A 21,479-nucleotide genomic window follows, 5' to 3' on the forward strand; every position below is an offset into this window, starting at 1 on the left:
TGCTTAAAAAATAATTTCATTTATTTCAAAATTGCAAAAAACAACAAATGAAAACAAAACAATCCTGATCTTGTAACTTCGGTGAGTATGGGTGTGAAAACGGAAAAACAATGGACCTCAAAAGTCCTCAAAGTGTAGGCACATAAAATGACTTCAGACTGAGCTGAGTGACTCTAATCGTTGAAATGAAACATATAGAAAGTATGCAGAGGCTGATTTAAAGATGATGTGTGTAATTTCTAAGATGTTAAAATACTTTCCCTTAGTGTTGAGGAAACCTGTTTGGTCACAGTTTTGCAATACCGTTTAATAGTGCAGAAATCACCCAGTGTAAAGTAAGCAGCATTAATATTCCATAACATGTCAGTTAATTTATATTCATCCAGACTGCACTCTTAGAAAAAAGGTTCAGTGGGGTTCTACATAGAACGATAGGGTTCTTGACTCAATTTTAAAGAATGCTTTATGCCAAAAAAGGTTCTATATAAGGAGAAATGTCTTTGCATAATGGTTGCATAATACTTTAATGTTTAATGGGTTATTTCATTTTTGTTCTAGTGATATTTTTTTGAGCTGTTTAATAAATAAAATGTAATTAACATTAAAAATAAATTCAACAAACAAAACAAATGAATTAAAACTAAATGCATAAAATGGTCAGATGATGTGAACCCCTAAAAGCCTGTGAGAACCCTTGTTTAAGGTTCCATATAGAGCCTTTTCTTCTAAGAGTGACATTGTTATATTCCTGTGTAAAACTGTTCAATGGTTTTATATCCTCATTTAACAACAATAAACAAAACATAACCAAAAATGCAAAGTTAGCTTAAGTAACTGGCATAATCTATACTATATTATAATAAGACATACAGCAGCAAGTTACTTCTACCTTCCGTTTTCAATGGACATGCAGATCAGACAGTTTCACTTTCACGGTTTTGACAGACGTGTGTAGTGCTATGAAAGGCCTGACTTGAGGACCTAGACTAGACTTCATGTACAAAATTTGCATAATATTTCCTGTGTATGGTATGTCTCACATTTTGTGCCACCTGAGTATTAGAATGATTAAAAAAGCCAAAGAACCCAAAGAGATTTATTTGGCACATGCCTTTTAAGAGGTCCAGTCTGCTCAATTTCAAGTGCACAGTTCAGTCTTGAAATTGTAGTTCCTCTTTGGTCAGTAACAGACCAAGCATGAACGAGCAAATAACTGAGCATTTTGTGCTTTTTTTGTCAAATCTGAAAGTCCATTCACAAGCTGATTTCTCAGTCTTTCCTTTAAGTGCATCTATAAGCTTTCACCAAATCCAGCAGCAGTCCTCTACCCTCCAGACATCTTATCAGTTTGGGAGGGCAGACGGAGGCATTCTTCACGACTCAAACTCGCTGTCGCTGCTGACAGAGATGTCTGGTGTGGAGGCCCCAGTTCCCCTCGGACCGGTGCCCGAGCTGCAGACGCTGTTCTCTGGGCTCCCGGGGCGATGCGGGGACGAGCCCTGGAGGTGTGTGTTGTGCTCCGTGGAGGAACATTCGGGAGAACTACCAGAGGGTAGGATGGAGGAATCCTGCTGCAGTCTGGGGGAAAAAATTTAGATTTTTAACTCCATGCTTGAGATGTAAGTCAACACAAATATATTTGACTTTTATAACAAAGTCCCTTAAAGGAAAGTTATTTTACTAGGCCATCTTTGAAACGCCTCTCAGGCAGCTATTTCAGTCATGCAAGTACAGCTCATATCTCTTTGAATGGGGAACCATCAAATTCTCCAAAGCCGTTCACTAAGCTTACGATCACCAATGAAATCGATCAAGATTATGATCACCAATGAAATCTGACAACAACTGTCTCATAAATTTTGTTTCTAAACACTTGACTGTTTTTAAAGCAACCGGAGCTTCTAAAAACAGCTACAGTGATTCGATGACTTTAACAATTGGCGATTGGCACTTTTATTTAGGAGGTGGGACTTATTCCACCATATTGTGCGTTGCACATTCTCCCATTCATAGAGCTACATGATTCTGGAGAAATTGAGAATCAATTTTTTTTTTCAAACAGATATCATGATTCTCCAACAATTCTAAACTAAACAAAATAACATGTAATTACTTTTTACATGTTATTACATAAATAAATTTTTTTTACATACATTGTAAATTAGTAAAAGAAATTTGTAATTTAATTATTTTAAATGGTTAATGGTGAATAAATTAATGAATGATTCAATGACTCACTCATAACCACTCATTACTGGATGAATCAGCATTTTTGAATGAATCTTTTGAATGAATGATTCAATGACATACATTATTTAACGGTCACTTGTCACCACCTACTGGTATAACGATGTAATTGATACAATCTTTATTTAAAGGTGCCATCGAACATTTTTTTACAAGATATAATATAATCTAAGGTGTCCCCCGAATGTGTCTGTGAAGTTTCAGCTCAAAATACCCCATAGATTTTTTTAAAATATTTTTTTTAACTGCCTATTTTGGGGCATCATTAACTATGCACCGATTCATGCTGCTGGCCTTTTAATTGCTCGTGCTCTCCGCCTCCCCCAGAGCTCACGACTCTATCATTGCATAAACAAAGTTTACACAGCTAATATAACCTTCAAAATGGATCTTTACAAAGTGTTCGTCATGGAGCATGTCCAATTGCGTAAGTATGGTATTTATTTGGATGTTTACATTTGATTCTGAATGAGTTTGATAGTGCTCCATGGCTTACGGCTAATGCTACACTGTTGGAAAGATTTATAAAGAATGAAGTTGTGTTTATGCATTATACAGACTGCAAGTGTTTAAAAATGAAAATAGCGATGGCTCTTGTCTCCGTGAATACAGTAATAAACGATAGTAACTTTAACCACATTTAACAGTACATTAGCAACATGCTAACGAAACATTTAGAAAGACAATTTACAAATATCACTAAAAATATCATGATCATGGATCATGACAGTTATTATCGCTCCATCTGCCATCTTTCGCTATTGTCCTTGCTTGCTTACCTAGTCTGATGATTCAGCTGTGCACATCCAGACGTAAATAAGGGCTGCCCTTGTCTAATGCCTTTCATAATGTTGGGAACATGGGCTGGCATATGCAAATATTGGGGGCGTACACCCCGACTGTTATGTAACAGTTGGTGTTATGATGAGATTCGCCTGTTCTTCGGAGGTCTTTTAAACAAATGAGATTTATATAAGAAAGAGGAAACAATGATGTTTGAGACTCACTGTATATCATTTCCATGTACTGAACTCTTGTTATTCAACTATGCCGAGGTAAATTCAATTTTCAATTCGATGGCACCTTTAAAGCATCAAGTTTCTTTCAAAAGGTGATTTGCTTTATTATGATCGCTACCTTAGACATCAGTGTTTATATCGAAACTATAATCTTTGATCCCACTTTTTGTGTGTGTTTGAATCAAGATCTTTTAACAATTAATCGTGCAGCTCTATTTCTCTGCAATTCATTTCTACAGTGTACCTGTACAGTATGTAAGTTTGTGTACCTGTTTTTAGCAGATGCCGCTCTGTCCCGCTGTCTTCTGTTTTTGAACCAGTTGCCAACCTGTGTGGGAGTGAGACCAGTGGCCTGAGCCAGATGACGCTTTCTGGAGGGGTTTGGATAGGGATCCTGCAGGTACCATTCCCTTAGGAGGCTACGAGTTCGCTCCTGGAAAACACAGAATAAAGATCATTGTTACAAAATACATTCTCTTGCTAACTTCACAGTTACACTAACATTGAAAATGGGATCTGTACAATTTTATAATGTTTTTTTTAAGAATCTCTTCTGCTCACCAAGACTTAATTCAATTGATCAAAAATACAGTAATTGTGTAATATTATTATTACTATTTAATATAACTGTTTTCTATTGTAATACATTGTAAAATGTCATTTATTCCCGTGATCAAAGCTGAATTTTCAGAATCATTACTCCAGTCTTGATTTGAAGCTCAAGAAACATTTCTTCTTATTATCACTGATGAACAGTTGTGATGCTTCATATTTTTCAGTAAACATTGAAACATTTTCTTTTTCAGGAATCTTTGATAAATAAAAATAATTTATTTGAAATAGAAATCTTTAGTAACATTACAAATGCCTTTACTGTCACTTTTTAATGCATCTGGGTAAAAGTAATTTCTTTAACCCAAAATTTTCAATTGTACTGAAGGCTATACGTTGAATCACAAATTCATCTGAATTTTTTTCAGCTATTTTCTCCAATTAGTTTAAGGCTATTAAATGGGCATTCAGAAAGAATGTTTTACTTTTCCAAGAAGCACTTTTTCAGAAATTAACTAACCTTTTTGGCAAACCTTAATGTGAATTTCACTGTTGTAAGAGTCCTTTAAAAGGCTCAAGAAGGATAATAGCATTATATCTTATTAAAGCACATTTAAAATAATCATTCTGTTGAGTAAGATGTATTTATAGATCACTATAACCTGGCGAAGCATTTTTATTTGTCTGCTAAAGAGGATCAATCCTGCAGCTCATTTCACCGCAAAAATGTTTTGTCTGACAAGAAGTAATAAACTGGTTGTATTCGAGTTAGAAATCAAATAGAGTTGATTCATTGCAATTAGCTTCTCTATATGCATTTGTAGTCATGCAATAGTAGATATTTCAATCATGATGTCCTTGAAAATCCAAGCTAAGAAGGGCAGAAGTTGGTATTAGGCTTAAAGCACTGCTCCTGGATCAGGGCTCCTGAAGTCAATCCCGGTTTGTGTGTTAAGGTGCTAGCCATCAGATCTCATTTACTGTATTCTGGAGTAATCTGTCTGCTGGTCAGTGATTAAGGTTCATTTCCTGCACTAGTAACTACTAACCACCTTTGTAAAGTGACCCAGCACCCGTCACGCTGCACGGAGACCACTTTAAAATCCACTTTCCATTGCAATTCACATTCGATCAGTCTGCAAAAACAATGACGGACTCGTTATGAGAGCTTTAGCTGTTAGTTAATCTGAGCACTGGTGTCTGGAACACGGTGAAAAGGTAGAAAGTCATCTGTGCGGAATGAGAGCTTAAATGCCACAGGTGGTCCTCGACTCAAGAGGCTTAAAAACAAGCTGCACACAGACTGACAGCGATGTCTCAATGTGCTGTGAGAGCCCGTGCACTCTATACAATGAGACAAATGGAGATGCTCGGCATGAGATCATAGGTGCAGGAGCTTAATGCCGTGTTTACATTGTTGCATCAAGAATGAAATGTAAATAAGTCCCTATTTGTTTGCATTTTTAAAAGTGAAAATGTAGTTGTGACCCAACAAACTATTTCTACTTAGTCAGACCCTTAAAACGACTTTGCTGTTACCTAATGTAGTCAGGTTGATTCAATCAAATTGAATTATATTTTTGATTGTTTCAAAACATTTTTAGTCTGAGTTAGCTTTGATGAATGGGTTCTATTGAATATTTAATTGAATTTTCAATGCATACGTGCCCTACGTGTGTGAGTGTTTTCTAGTTAGTCTACTGATGAGTATTTTCCAGTGGCTGATAACAGTAACGAGAGAAAGGTGGTATGTTTTACATAATATTTATACAAAATTCACTATATTACAAATATGATTTTATTCATTTTATGTCATATAAGTATTTTAAAACAGAAATTGTGCATTATCCATTGCCTAGGTTGTATAAACTTACTAAATTAGATATAGTATCACTAGATTGTATCAGTCAAAAGTTTGGACACACTTTGCTGAATTTATGTTTCTTTCGATCTTAAAGATCTTTCAAATGTTTATGTTTGAAATGAGCTTTTTAGAGATTTTGTGTTTCTGAATTTCTATTGAAAACTAAATGCTACTGAAGTGAAAAGTGAAAGCTTTTTATACAGTTTAAAAGCACTTCAAGAAGTTGTTTGAGAGGGTTGCAACTATGATAAAATATGAGAGTTTGGATTTGTTTAAAATGTATGGCCACTACATAACTCTTTTTAAGTGTCATTTCAAAGTTTTTATGACTAAGATTACTGAGCCAGGTAGGCATGGTGTGTGTCCTGACTTTTACTCTTCCTTCAGTCATCAGTAACTTTAAAATGACGTTTTGAATGTTTTTGCCTCACCTTAAAACAGTGTGTCTTCTGCTCGCCGTCCCAGATGGTTCGAGGAAGGGGAAACTTCTTTCGGATGCGGTACTTCTCCACTGGGCCCAGCGGTCTCCCCCTCAGGCGCTCCGCCTCGCGGTAGTGAGCGTCCAGCCACAGGTCCTGCAGCTTGGCGTGGGACTCCCGGGTGAAGCGGTGACTCTGTAGGATCTGATAGAGAGCATCGAAATTCCCTCCGTGGAACGCGACGAGCGCGCGGGCTCGCATCACCGACTCGTGACGGTTGAGTAGTTCACCGGCCGAACCGGGCACGGCGGCGGGCAGAGACCATAGGAACCGACCCAAACGCTCGATATCTCCAGTCTCCTCCAGATTCTCACAGACGCGAGCCACCTGGTCAGGTGTGAACATCGGGAGAGGAAACATGACTAGGTTTGTATAGTTTGGGTTTGTGAGTGAAAAGTTTTCGCGCCTCCTTATATCACCATTGCGCGCGAGCGACTGGATCCTCTGAACGAGTCTCTCTGGTCACTGATTCAGTTAAAGTAATGCGGTACAAACACTCTGATTTACTTGAGGATACACCTTTTAATGTACCTCTAGACCGACTAGTTTCTCGGTAGGATCTGGTTGAACTCGCGGTACACAGGCGTCTTCCAGTGCTCGGTGCCGCTTCTAGTAAAGGAGGAGCAGCAGAAGTCAAGCTTATTTATAGAGAGATTCAATTAGCATCTTTGTGCTTGTTTTGAGGGGGATTATACGCCTCGGTCATTAGCCACTTAGCGGGGGGTTGCTGTTCGCGTAAGGGACTGACGAGATGATCAGATTGTTAGACTAACTAACGACAACGACTGACAGCAACTTAATTTCATTCTGCTGGATAAATACAGTAAGAACGACTCATGATGCAGTCAGTGAAAACAGCTCTGGTTTCTGCCAATGATGTGAGTTTGAAGTGACTGTAACAAAATATTAGCTACTTGTAGCTAAAAGATAATTAAATGTGTTCAAGGTGGGGGTAAATAGTTTATGCAACACCTAAATTTCAAATTGATATAAACACCCCTCGCTCTTCTTATGTAAGATATCAGAAATACATTAATTTCATTTTGTATTTACACTGTAAAAAAATATTTTCATGATTTATCAACATTTTTCTTTTGTCAAATCAACTTAGCTAACATAATATTTTGAGTTTCTGTTGATTAAACCAATTGTCTTGTCATTGTATTAACTCAATTACAATTAACTCAAAATTTTACAGCAACCAGGTAACTTACTTTTTTAAGTTAAACCAACAGTTATTTTTTACAGTGTACTAAAAAAGACTTAAAAAGTCTAAAATTTTATATTGCGGATTAAAAATGTAAAATGTCTGCTGGTATAAAGACATTGATGAACATGTAATGATGTATTACAATGATTTAATATTTAATTATCTATGTATCTGTCTGCCAATCATGTAACTATCAAATGGACTAGCCACTTACATGTGACTGTTAAAATAAGAATATACATAAAAAAAAAAATGATTAAAATCGAATTATATTCATCAATGTTTAGTAATATTCAATCTTTCTATTGATTGTAACCCACAAAAACCTGCAGCTTTGTTGGGGAAAATTAGTGGAAACTTAATTTAAAAATCAAAACAGTTATAAAAATATTATTTTGCACATGTAGGCAAAAAGCTGTACTATACCAAAATTGAAGTGTCTTTGAATTTCGATTACATTCATAGTAGATTTTCACACTTTTCTCTTAATAGTTGAGCCAGTTCTGGCAATTTTTAGCTGCATTTGTCCTTGTAGCAGAGAGTAATGCACTAACCATCTCTGTTGTTGTGGCCTTTCAGAATCTTTTTTTACTTCTGAGTTGGTGATCAGGCGCTGTACGTGATAAATGGGCTCTTGTAGTCAGAAGGTAAATGGACCAAAGGGCTCCGGTGTTGTTGTACCGCCTTTAATTGGGATTTCATCAGAGTGAGGCGCTTAGGCCATGGAAATCACTATCGCATGCCGGTCCAAGGAGACGTTTTGAGATGCATGTTGCCTAAATCGCTTCAGAATCCACCACAATCCCGACTGACTAATACCTCCTTAATTAATCTGGACACGTTTATACCGTATCCTCTGTGACCCTGGAGCAGGTCTGAGCACCTGATGCCCAACACCACCTTGGGCCACCGTATTACAATAATATCCCCTCTCTCCATTCAATCCCTGCGATCTTCCTGCCATTAATCAGTCCTCCAGGAGACAATTTTACTATTAATCCGGTTTAGCATCTGCCAACAAATTGGTTAAACAAATGGGAAATGATGCTTATTTTTGAAATATGCCTGGCTGAGGCTGATTATAGACGTGTTGTTCTTAAAAATAGAAGTGTGGCAAAGCATAGATCCATTTTCCACAATTCTTCAGTAATCAGAGTTCTTGATGATGATTTAATTAATTTCTGAAACCAACTGTGACTACAGCAGGGGGATTATATAATATAGTAAAAGGCATGTTTTTGCTCACCCCCAAATAGGGGCAAATTTGTGGGATATTTTAAGCTGAAACTTGACCAGACCAGAGATATTACATTGTGTGAAAGAGGGCATAATAGGTGCCTTTTAACCCAACCTGCTGGGTTTGTCCATATTTTACCCAGCTTGGGTTTTTTTAACCCAGCATTTTTTAGAGTGTAGTCTGATTACTTTAAAATTTAATCTAATCTAATCACAACTACTTAATTTCTGGAATCTGGTTACATGTAATCGGTTACTACCCAGCACTGTTTTATATATACACATTCATATTTTTATAAGAACACAAATTGTAAGAATTAATTTAACTTAGTGATTTATTGTCAAAATATAATAATTTTATATTTATATGTAGAATGTAAAAAAAAGACAATTGCCATTTTTACTGCAGTTTAACTGCTGAAAATGCAATACAATAATATATTTAAGTAATAATAATAAAAGGACTTTTGAGTATTATCATTTAAGTATTTTTAGTTAGGGAAAACAATAATATTATAGTCTTGTAAAAGTGTATTAGCTGTGATGATATGTTGCTGGTGATTTAATACAGGTAACAGATGTTAATGGTAGTCTCACTGAAAGGCATAACAAAGGCTTTTGTTCTCCATGACAACAAACATGACCCCCCCCCCATAATAACAGATCAATGTGAATCTAGACAGATCATTTTTTACTCAGATAAAACCCTCTAAATCTCGACCTTCACCTGACTGCAACCTTTATTGAACAGTCCGTATGAAGATTTAACATCATTTGCCCTGAGAGTACAATTAAGTCAGCCATATGCAGTCTGCAACGGCTCAATTAAAAGCTGACTCTTAAAAAAGCTGTGACCTCGTCCAGAACAAAATGAGCGCAGAATCTTTCAAAGTTCAAAGAATTTTTCAGATAGGCAAAAAGATTTAGCAATGTTCATAGGATTCAAAGTTCAGAAACAAACTGGTGATTATGAAATTTAAACAGTTAGTTCACCCACAAATTACATTTCTGTCATTTACTACTCACCTTCATGTCATTCCATACCCGTAACACCTTCATTCAACTTCGGAACACAAATTAAGATATTTTTGATGAAATCCGAGTGTGTGTATCGGTTTACGTTCAGCGCTTCCAGGTTCTATATCAGAATGGCGGCTCAGTATTGGCCAAAGCTGATCACGTGAGCAGCACGATGTATGCGTGTGATGCTGACGCAGGAGCCAGCCAATAATGAGTCAGCGTTCTGACGTGGAACCTGGAAGCGCTGAACATAAACAGCGTACGAGAATGACACAGAAGAGAAGATATTGTTGAATAAAGTCGTTATTTTTGTTTTTGTGCACAAAAAGTATTTTTGTCGCTTCATAACATTAAGGTTGAACCACTGCAGTCACATCGACTATTTTAACGATATCTTTAGTACCTTTCTGGACCTTGAAATTGGTAGTTAAATTGCTGTCTATGGAGGAGTCAGATATCTAAGATTTCGTCAAAAATATCTTAATTTGTGTTCCAAAGATGAACAAAGGTCTTACGGGTGTGGAATGACATGAGGTTGAGTAATTAATGACAGAATTTTTATTTTTGGGTGAACTAACCCTTTAAGAATGCAAAAGGGTAATTGAAACCAGTGCCTTTTCCATTAAAAAGTGATTTAAGGTGAATTTCTTTAAGATTTTAAACATTCCATCAGACAAAGTGTGTTAAAAATGCAGAAATTGTGTCACAAAAAAAAAAAAAAAAAAAATTAAAATATGCTGACTGCAAAACATAAAATATATGATAAAGGTATGAAAAAACAGGAGACACTCATTGGTTCTTTAACAGTTCACATCATTATGACATCATTAGAGATTTTTTTCTATTATTATTTATGGAAATGTACATCATTCTAAAGGGGGGGGGGGGGGTATGATGATAACAAGTTAAATATATATATATACATATATTGCATATATAAACTTTTAAAGGTGCATATTTGTTTGTGTATATACACTCTAAAAAATGCTGGGTTAAAAAACAACCTAAGTGTGGTTATGTTACAGTAGACGGAGGACAGACACAGGTATCACTTAACACAGTCTTTATTTTGACCACAGGAGAGCAAGGAGAATGAAACAGGTGAGTGAACTGGTAGTAGAATGACTTGAACTGGGAATACTTGGAATAGTTACTGTCCTTTTCTTTGCAGGGAGTTAGACGCTGGAGACTGGAGATCGTTGGAGCACTTGGAAGCTGACGGGAACACACTCACGAGGCAGACGAAGAACACAATGGGAATCGACACGATGGAGACAGGTAGGTATGCGAAGGGGAGTCCTTGAGGTAAGCATAAACTGGTATGGTATGCAAACGAGACCGGACGTGGAGTGCTGTGAGTGTGAGTGTTTTATGGAGCTGCTGATGAGGGGAGTGATGAGGTGCAGGTGGCGGTGATTAGTATTCTGGAGATGGTGCGCGCTGTGATTGGGTGACGTTGGAACCTGACGTGTCTGTGACAGTACCCCCCCCCCCTCCACGGCCCGCTCCAGAGGGCCGAGAACCCCGACGCCGTGGTGGTCGTCCTCTTCCCCGCGGTGCCGGTTTCTCAGGGTGACTGTCATGGAAGGTTTGGAGTAAACTGGGGTCTAAGATGTCGTCCCTTGGGACCCAGGAGCGTTCTTCGGGACCATATCCTTCCCAATCCACCAGGTATTCAAGCTGACCACCACGACGCCGGGAGTTCAAGATCTCTCGCACCTCGTACGCAGCTCCGTCTTCCACGATGAGTGGAAGGGGGGGTTCGGCGGGAGCCACGTCAGGTCCTTTGGGAAGAACAGAGGGATGGTGAGCTTTGAGGAGTGACACATGGAAAGTGGGATGTATACGGTACCCTTGTGGCAGCCGGAGTTGATAAGTGACCGGGTTGACCTGCTTGACGATGGGGAATGGGCCAATGAACCTGGGACTCAGCTTTCTGCAGGGCAGACGCAGTCTGATGTCACGGGTGGATAGCCAGACCAGGCTGGAATACTGGGGTGTTAGAGCGTCGGAGGTCGGCTACCATTCTGCGTCTGCGCAGGGCTCGTTGCAACTGGTGGTGAGCTGAGTCCCAGACCCTCTCGCTCTCTCGGAACCAGTAATCCACTGCAGGAACGTTGGAGGGTTCCCCATCCCAGGGGAACAGTGGGGGTTGGTAACCGAGTATGCATTGAAACGGTGTAAGCCCAGTAGTTGACTGTCGGAGAGAGTTTTGGGTGTACTCGGCCCAACCCAGGAACTGGTTCCAAGAGTCCTGGTGGTCATGACAGAAGGTACGGAGGAAGCGGCCAATCTCCTGAACCTTCCTTTCTGTCTGCCCGTTCGACTGGGGGTGATATCCAGATGTGAGGCTGACGGCCACACCAAGGAGTGAGTAGAAGGACTTCCATACACGGGATATGAATTGAGGCCCACGGTCGGAGACGATATCTTCTGTAATTCCGAAGTATCTGAAGACTTGGTTGAAGAGTATTTCGGAGGTCTCCATTGCAGTAGGTAATCCAGGAAGTGGAATTAAACGACATGACTTTGAGAACCGGTCCACGACAACTAGGATGGTGGTGTATCCGTCTGAGACAGGGAGATCAGATATGAAGTCCACTCCTAGGTGTGACCAGGGGCGATCTGGAACGGGCAGCGGAAGGAGTTTCCCAGCTGGTAGATGACGAGGAGACTTGGAGATGGCACACTCCCTACAGCCCTGCACGTACCTTCTGACGTCGGCTGCCATCCCTGGCCACCAGAAGCGTTCTTTCAGCAACGAGAGGGTCTCATTGGCCCCCGGGTGACCAGTGCCAAGTGACGTGTGGGCTGAGTGAATGGTGGGAGTGCGTCGTGTCCGTGGAAGATAGAGCAAGCCTGGTGGACAGCCCGGCGGAGGGTTAGTGGAGGCATTGGAGGAGGGAATGGTCTCTTCTGACCACGTAATGGGACTCACAATGAGGGAGCTAGGAATAATGGGTTCAGGTTCCTCAGTCTTTTCTTCTGGGGCATGCAGACGTGAGAGAGCATCCGCTTTCACATTTTTCGTACCAGGACGGAAGGAGATGGTGTAGTTAAAGCGGGAGAAAAACATGGCCCAGCGAGCTTGTCTAGGGTTCAATCTTTTCGCAGAGCGAAGGTACTCCAAGTTTTTGTGATCTGTTAATACCAAGAACGCATGCTTGGCTCCCTCCAGCCAATGCCTCCACTCTTCCAAAGCAAGCTTGATCGCTAGAAGTTCCCTGTCCCCGATGGAATAGTTGACTTCCGCCGGGCTGAGCTTGCGGGAGAAGAAGGCGCATGGATGGAGTCTACTTGGGGTCCCCTGCTGCTGCGATAACACCGCTCCCACTCCGGTGGTCGATGCGTCCACTTCAACAATGAATTGTTTCTCTGGGTCAGGGTGTACGAGTAAGGGAGCGGTGGTAAAGGCTTCTTTGAGCTGGTTGAAGGCGTTGGTGGCTGCCGGGGTCCAGGACAGAGACTTGGGCTGGTTGCGGAGTAAGCTGGTAAGTGGATGGGCGATAGAGCTGTAACCTTTGATGAATCTTCTGTAGAAATTTGAGAAACCGAGGAAGCGCTGGAGTTCTTTAATGGTGGTGGGTTCTGGCCAGTTGGTAATGGATTCCACCTTCCTCTCGTCCATCCGGATGCCACTGTGGTTGATGTTATATCCCAGGAACGAAACGGAGGGTTGATGGAAAGTGCATTTTTCAGCCTTGAGGAACAGATGGTATTGGCGAAGGAGGGTGAGGACCTCCGCAACGTGTTGGCGATGTTCGGCCTGGCTCCGGGAGTAGATGAGAATGTCGTCTATGTAGACCAGGACAAACCGATGGAGAAACTCCCGGAGCACCTCATGAATGAAGTCCTGGAATACGGAGGGGGCGTTGACTAGTCCGTACGGCATGACCAAATACTCGTAGTGGCCAGTAGGGGTGATGAAGGCAGTCTTCCACTCGTCCCCCTCACGTATCCGGATGAGGTTATACGCGCTGCGGAGGTCCAGCTTCGTGAACACAGTGGCACCACGGAGATGTTCTAGGGCAGCCGGGACGAGAGGAAGGGGGTAACGGAACTTCACTGTAATCTTGTTGAGTGCACGGTAGTCAATACAGGGCCACAAGCCTCCGTCCTTTTTAGCCACAAAGAAGAAACTGGAAGCAGCAGGGGAAGTAGACGGCCTGATGTAACCTTGGGCGAGGGCTTCCTTGATGTAATCCTCCATGGCCTTCTCCTCCGGGATGGAAAGCGGGTAGATTTTTCCTTTGGGCACTGGTTCACCCGGAAGCAGGTCGATGGCGCAGTCCCATGGCCGGTGTGGAGGCAGCTTGGAAGCCCGCTGAGGGCAAAATACGTCGCTGAAGGGGGCGTAACACTCGGGGATATCCACAGAACGTTGTTCAACAGGACTTTCGATGGACGTAGCGCAGAGAGAGAGATCAGGTGAGGAGTTTGGTGGAACTGGCAGATCCGTCAAACAGTGCTTGAAGCAAGTGTCGCCCCACTTCAGGACTTCGCCCGTTTTCCAGGAGATGGTCGGATTGTGCTGCTCCAACCAGGGGCGCCCCAGAACCACGTCAGCGGTTGAATCCTCCAGAACCAGCATATGTGCCTCTTCTTGATGTAGAAGTCCAACTTGAATGTTAACGGGTCCTGCCACAAAGCGGACGCACTTACGGCTCAGGGGTCGGCCGGTTATGGAGCGGATCTTGTAGATGGTCGTAGTCGGAGAGGTCTTGATGCGGAGTTGACGGCAGAGGGCACCAGAGATAAAGTTGCCGGCGGACCCCGAGTCGATGAGCGCGACCACTGTAAGTGAAACATTAGCGGCAGTAAGATTGACGGCAGTAGTGAGTGGTTTCATCTTTTGAGTGGCAGGAATAATGGCACTCACCAGGGGTCGCGGCGGTCGTGTGGGGCATGCAGCAATCACATGCCCCGGTTCACCACAGTAGAGACAGAGATGAAGGGTGAGGCGGCGGCGACGTTCTTCATAGGATAGACGAGAGTTTTCTACTTCCATGGGTTCTTGAGCTGTTTCTGGAGTGCCGACGGGTTCGGATCGGCAGAGTGGCACGATGGAGAAGAACTGGTCCTGGTGCTCTTGGAGGCACGCCTGCATGCGAGTGGCGCAGCGGATGGAGAGCTGGATGAACTTTTATAGGCCGATGTTGTCCTCACATGCAGCGAGTTGCAGCCGCACCCGAGGTTCCAATCCTTGCTGGTAGTTCGTTATCAGGGCTTGTTCGTTCCATCCGCTGAGGGCTGCAAGCGTTCTGAACTGCAAAGATTATAGAGTTTCTCACCAGCTGAAGAGTCTGTGATGGGTTTCCCAAATACCTCCCGGAAATGGGAAATAAACGACGAGTAGGATTGGGTTACAGCGCCCTGCTGGGACCAGATGGAATCGGCCCATTTTAATGCTTTGCCGCTGAGCTGAGAGATAATGAACGCTATTTTGGCAGTATCACTCGGGTACAGGTGCAGCTGCATCTCCAGGAACAGTGTGCATTGCAGCAGGAATCCGCTGCAATCCTCCGCCGATCCTGAGTAGGGCGCCGGTTTGGCCATGGGACTGGCGTACGGCGGCAGTGAAGGAGGAGTGTTGACGTTCTCTGTGGGGCTAGCTGGTGCTGGTGCTGGTGAAGATGGAGGAACTGGAGATGGTGGCGATGGTTGAGTTATTAACGTGCGCCGAAGCGCATCCACCAAATCCTGAAAGGGATCGGGTTGGCTCATCCTGGGTCAGCGGTGTTGGTCCGGTCTTCTGTTACAGTAGACGGAGGACAGACACAGGTATCACTTAACACAGTCTTTATTTTGACCACAGGAGAGCAAGGAGAATGAAACAGGTGAGTGAACTGGTAGTAGAATGACTTGAACTGGGAATACTTGGAATAGTTACTGTCCTTTTCTTTGCAGGGAGTTAGACGCTGGAGATTGGAGATCGTTGGAGCACTTGGAAGCTGACGGGAACACACTCACGAGGCAGACGAAGAACACAATGGGAATCGACACGATGGAGACAGGTAGGTATGCGAAGGGGAGTCCTTGAGGTAAGCATAAACTGGTATGGTATGCAAACGAGACCGGACGTGGAGTGCTGTGAGTGTGAGTGTTTTATGGAGCTGCTGATGAGGGGAGTGATGAGGTGCAGGTGGCGGTGATTAGTATTCTGGAGATGGTGCGCGCTGTGATTGGGTGACGTTGGAACCTGACGTGTCTGTGACAGGTTAACTATGGTCAAACTCAGCGATTGGGTTGTTTTAACCCAGCGGCTGGGTTCAGTGTTTATTGCTTGCTTAAAATGAACCCAAAATAGGTTGGAAATTAAAAATCAGACACAGAATTAGAGGCAACAGAAAGAATCAAAATGTGAACATTTATTAATAATCAATTTAATAAATGTTTATTATTTAATTAGTATTCATTAAACGTATTAATAAATGTTCATTTATTAAACATATTAATAAATGTTAATCTCCAACCTCTTTTATGTTCGTTAAAGCAAGCAGTATAGTAATTTTTAAACAATAGTTGAGTTAAATAAAACTACCCAGCAGGTTGGGTAAAACATTTAACCCAACTGCTGGTCAAAAAAAAAAACAATTGCTGGATTTGTCCTTATTTTTAACCCAGCATTTTTAGAGTGTAATATAAACATATATATATATATATATATATATATATATATTGCTGACTAAAAAAATAAATCCAAAATTGGTTGAAAAAAATGGCTGGGTGAAAACAACCCAATCCCTGGTTTTGTCCATATTTAACCCAGCAGTTTTTAGAGTGTACAGTTCATTTTTTGTTAATTATATGATTACATGTAATTCTCACAATGGCAGTACATTATTCAATACATTATTGAGTCTCCCATACTTATTTTTTATCTTTTAAATGTTCCTTTCTAAAAAAGCCTACTGCTTATATACATTCAGAAGCTCTTCCAGGTTTGTGAAACTGCACACAGACCAGCCATTAATCACTGAAATCTGAGACCCACAGCATTTCATTACTGTTAATGGTCACATGACATTAGGGTAAATAAAAAAAAAAGTTTAAATCATTAATAGTGTTTTATTTTAAAATGATTTATTTTAATCAAGAAACCGACTACAATTTGTAAGTAATCTACCCAGCACTGTGTGTGGTATTTGTATGTGTATATATTTACTGTATAACTATATATATATATTCATTTGTAAAAACTTTTTATGCTTATATATGTATATTTTTAAATATACAGTCAAACCAAAATGTTTTCAGACACCTTGAGCATTTCATTCATTATTACAGTTTATTCACTATAGTTAAAAAAAAAATGGTTATAAAATATGACAAGATTTAAACTGTGTCAGAGAAAAATAATCTTAATTATGCCAGATAACACTTAAGCAAAACATGGTCAGGTCAAAGTGTCTGAATAATTTTGGTCCCAAATTTTTATCAATTTTACTGGTAGTCCACTGTATTAAGAATTTTCTGGGTATACTATGTCAGAGTTTACTTTATTTTTCTATCCTCCCTTACATAAATGAACTATAGTGTCCTGCACCCACTAGTAAAAATATATATAAAAATATCTGTATAAGTGTCTGTTTAATTTTTGTTTGACTGTATATTTAAAATATATAAATTATATTAATAGATTACAGCAAAAAACAGAAGGGGAGAAATTAGCTCAGCGAAAATCATTTTCTCTATTAATCTGACTCTCAGACACAGCTCACACACACACACACACACACACACACACACACACGCAGCGTGCAAACAGGTCCAAGCTGTTTTAACACTTTGAGAACAGACTGACTCTGAAATCTGCTTAACCCTTCCCAAGCTTCTACAAGAGGATGAATCATAAGATGAAGATCGGATGAGTGTGTGTATATGTGTTTGTGTAGCTCACTTATTGACTTGTGGATCGATACTTCTGCCAGTGAATGTACTTGGAACAGATCAGAGTAAAACACTTTCTTAATTGGCTTGTAATCCAACATTGTTTTCATTCCTTATAAATTGCAAAACATTATGGCTGATTTTGCAAATATGACTGTCCTTCTAAAACTTTAATTTATTGGAAGGTTCTGTGATCACTTTAATAGAGGCTTTGAATTAATTAAAGTGTTCAGTTGTCTGCCAGTTCCAGGTTTGTTTAAAATGCAAAACCTTCAAAATAAAATTAAAATATTATATTTAAATAAATTTAAAAAATGATAAAAAATGAAAAGGTGCATTATCATAAATTAATACAGCTATAGCTGTCATTTCTGTCATTATTTTTTTTTCTTGCAAACCAACCAGACCAAAGAGATTGCAGTTCCTACAGACAGATTAAAAATGCAAATTGTATGCACAATATGCTTATTAATTATATGCTCTTTGTTTCTATCTGTCCACAGCTATGGTTATGATCCGATAAGCTGAGTTCATATATGAAGTGTCTCTTCACATTATTTCCAGTCTTTGCCATCGAACCCCACTTGGCATAATTAATTAGGCTTAAATTCGGCTCCTTCTGCTTAAATGAGCTGTTAACATGGCCAGCGGGCAAAAGCAGCAGGGGTGGGGAATGGAGTATTACCACGGGTCTATAAATCCACACAAACACAGTTAACAAGTAAATGGGTGGAGAACTAATTAGTGTTATCTCCTTATCATGGAGTATCCTCATTTACCCAAGACAAGAGTGACACTCAGTCACAAAAAAATGTGCTTAAGGGGTGCTCTTACTGAAAGACACACACACACTAATACCCTATTGCAAACAGCTAATTACAAACTAGTTTGCAAATCAATGCAACACTGTTGCTGTATCCCCCCCCTCCCCTCTACAACACGCTGGTGCCATTCGCAAAATAAACGAGTGCTTCCCCTTGTGTTGTTGTGGAGTGGAGGAGAAAAGATAAACTGTTTTCCAATCAGCGGAATAGGAAGAGTACACACACACACACACACACACACATTTGTTTCTCTATCATGGTCAGAACTTTCCATTGACTTGTATTGTCTTTATTATATTTGTATTTTTTTTTAAATTATATATTATATTAGACTATATATTAGTGGTTCAACGGATCACAAAACTCACGGTTCGGATCACATCACGGTTATGATGTCACGGATCGGATCATTTTTCGGATCAGCACAAAAAAAAAAAAAAAACTGGATGGGGGTAACTTAACTTTGCATTTATTACTTAGCCTACTTAAACTATTCTGAAACCACAGCATAAACTACTAGCCTAAGTACTACATTATTAAAGGCAAGTGAACAGACTGTAAAAAGAACAAATTCTGTACACCAATCACAACAAGCACAGATAAATACTACATAAAGTTACAAATAAAGTAGGGCCTATAAGGTCTTACTGTAGTATTAATTTTCATACACAGAAATGTAATGATTAAATGTAAAATGACACTGTTCACTGTATAAATTTAATATAGATTAATCTTTGTTAAAGCTGTGTTTTGTTGTTTGATTAACATGACAGACAACAGCACAGTATTTATAGGTTGCCGTCACTTTAAGAGTAAGACATGCTCTTAAACGCACACATCAGATAGATACACATCCGAATTCTCAACTCGTTCAATTAAGACATAACTGAATGTGTTTACAAGAACAGAGTCTGGGAACGTGACATCAGCAGCGCATTGCATTCTGGAACATTAGGTCACGGACAGTACAGTAGAGACTGGGAAATAGTGGAGGAAGATGTTAAAATTTATATTATACAGTTAAAAACATGTTAGAATGGTGAACGCTGGCTGTGGTATGAACTATATGCATATAACTGACCAGCGTGGAAAACGAATGTGAAATGGAGCGCCATTTTGTCCCATTTTCGGGACATTCTAAAAAGCTTAACGTGGCGTAATGCTGGCGTAATGTAAGTACACATCATACTAATAGCCCAGAATTTTTTACGCAACGCGTTTAATTTCACGTTAAATGTTTTCCTCCCATAGAAACTGTAAGTAACAGTTACAGCAAAGCAGATGTGAGCCTAGAATATGAACAGAACCCGTCTTATTACACGTTAAGTCACTGTCCATTAACTGTTTTCTTTATGGGAGGAAAATGCCTGTGTTAAATGTGCGTTCATATTCTGGGCTCGTCTGCTTAGTAAACACCAAACTAATAAAGCATTAGCATTAGTAAATTAAGCCACGTTAATCATGTTATAACGTCCCTTAAGCCTTCCGGCTTAAAAACTTAATGGTGAAAGTGAAACTCAAAATAATTTTGACCAAAATTTGGCTTTGTCATTTGTATTTATTACAGATTAATAACTTCTGATCCGTTTGAATATGTACGTGCTAACGCCATGAATAATGTACGAAAACGCGTTTAGAAATGTCCTGTGTCCTGTGTGTGGTCCGATAGAAGGCGTCAGTATGATTTCTATGTGTGTATATATCGTGTCCTGGCCACACGACTGAGCGATCGAATGAACACAAGAAATTCAAATATTAGTCCATTTATTTTCAGTAAGTACAAGCAGCTCTTTAAAAAATGAACGTAAATAAAATCGTTTTTTCATCTGGTGATTTGTATTTATTGTCAATGTATGCTCCTGAGCGTGACATAAAACATGGCAGCGACTACCCAGAATGCAACGCGCAGTGACGTAGTTTGCCAAGCTCTATACTTGCTGAGAGGGGTATTTTGACTGACATATTTTATTTGGTCTATGTGACCATCAAAGTGCATTGAGGACGCAAAAGAGAAATCAATTTAGAGTTCGCAAGCTATAACCTATTTTTTTACAGTCTAGTCTATGGCTATAAAGAGCCTCTCTCTCTCTCTCTCTCTCTGTGCGCGCGAGCCTTGTATGTATGTGCGTCATGTGCGCACCGATAACAGTGCTGCGTGCGATACCGAATCAAATCCTGTTTTGCTTCTTCTAGCGCTGGAATGGTTTTATATCTATTTAATGTGTAAACTAGCAAGACAAAACGCGTTCAAATGATAACCTTTCACTCTGTTGCGGTTAAAGTTGCAATTGATCCACGAATCACATGCGTCCCGAACCTGGGCCTTGGTCTGTACGGATCACGGATCAACAACGATCCGTTTAAGCACTACTATATATTATTTTAGAAAATTGTAGTGTTTTAAGTTGTTTTACTCATTGGGTAACTAAATCAAAGTATGTAAACAGTTGTATTGTTGACTTTATTGTCTTCTTATGTATATATTATATTATAGAAATTTTTAGGACATTTTATTAAGTTGTTTTACTCATTGGGTAACTAAATCTTAGTCATGTTAAAAACAAAACAAAAAACAATACACAAATCAATCATGGTGAGGACTTTCCATTCCTTGTATTGCCTTTGTTATATTTGTATTTTTTGCGTTTTTTTATATATTATATTGTATGTCACAATCTCAGTCCATGCCTGTCACCTTCTGCACTACATTACCCAGAATCCTTCCTGGTCCACTACCTGCACATATTCCACAATCATCACCAGCTGTCATCTATCACCCTGCACCAGATATAAGGACACTCCACTCACAAACATACTGTCTGTTCTTGTTGATTGCAAAGACTGCTGTTATTTTGATTGCAACTTACCTGAAGAGGTAAGTAACCTCTGTGTCCTGCTCCTTGTCCCTGTCTTCTCTTCAGTCTCCATGTTCCTGTTCCTCCTCGTTCCCCAGTTTCCACATGGACATACTGCAAAGAAAGTTATTCATTGTATATGAATATGCAAGTGCAGACACTCACCACCATTGCTGCCCTTTTTCACACTGTCAACTTCAATTTGTCTGTGCCCCTCCAGTCTGTGTTTCCGTGACAGAAGGCCAGACCTTAATCGATTGCAACATGAGCATACTTCTCTGCC

At 40.2% G+C, this 21,479-nt stretch overlaps 2 protein-coding genes across 2 annotated transcripts in view; both read right to left on the reverse strand.

Annotated features, from left to right (window-relative positions):
* LOC137030825 (ribonuclease inhibitor-like) overlaps positions 1-21,256 on the reverse strand; it is a 39,584-nt gene extending 18,328 nt beyond the window's left edge. Inside the window, exon 1 of the mRNA XM_067401270.1 lies at positions 21,209-21,256. The gene's annotated coding sequence lies outside the window, so the exon portion shown is untranslated. The remainder of the gene's footprint in view (positions 1-21,208) is intronic.
* Positions 1,374-6,521, reverse strand: six7 (SIX homeobox 7). Its single transcript, XM_067401023.1, has 3 exons — positions 6,114-6,521; positions 3,536-3,699; positions 1,374-1,578 (listed from the first exon to the last, which is right to left on the reverse strand). Exons 1-3 carry the CDS (start codon positions 6,519-6,521, stop codon positions 1,374-1,376), a joined length of 777 nt encoding a protein of 258 aa, XP_067257124.1.
* Positions 21,257-21,479: the final 223 nt, after the last annotated feature.

The sequence above is a fragment of the Chanodichthys erythropterus genome, chromosome 11 (assembly GCF_024489055.1).
Source record: "Chanodichthys erythropterus isolate Z2021 chromosome 11, ASM2448905v1, whole genome shotgun sequence".
In the NCBI taxonomy this organism is placed as follows: domain Eukaryota; kingdom Metazoa; phylum Chordata; class Actinopteri; order Cypriniformes; family Xenocyprididae; genus Chanodichthys; species Chanodichthys erythropterus.

Bases quoted from the DNA above. Each gene is read 5' to 3' on its own strand.
- six7 (XM_067401023.1), bottom strand. From the start codon at position 6,521: ATGTTTCCTCTCCCGATGTTCACACCTGACCAGGTGGCTCGCGTCTGT. The intron at 3,700-6,113 runs GTGAGGCAAAAA...TGTGTTTTCCAG, and splicing joins AGAAGACACACTGTTTTAAG to GAGCGAACTCGTAGCCTCCT. The intron at 1,579-3,535 runs GTACACAAACTT...TTTTTCCCCCAG, and splicing joins GCGGCATCTGCTAAAAACAG to ACTGCAGCAGGATTCCTCCA.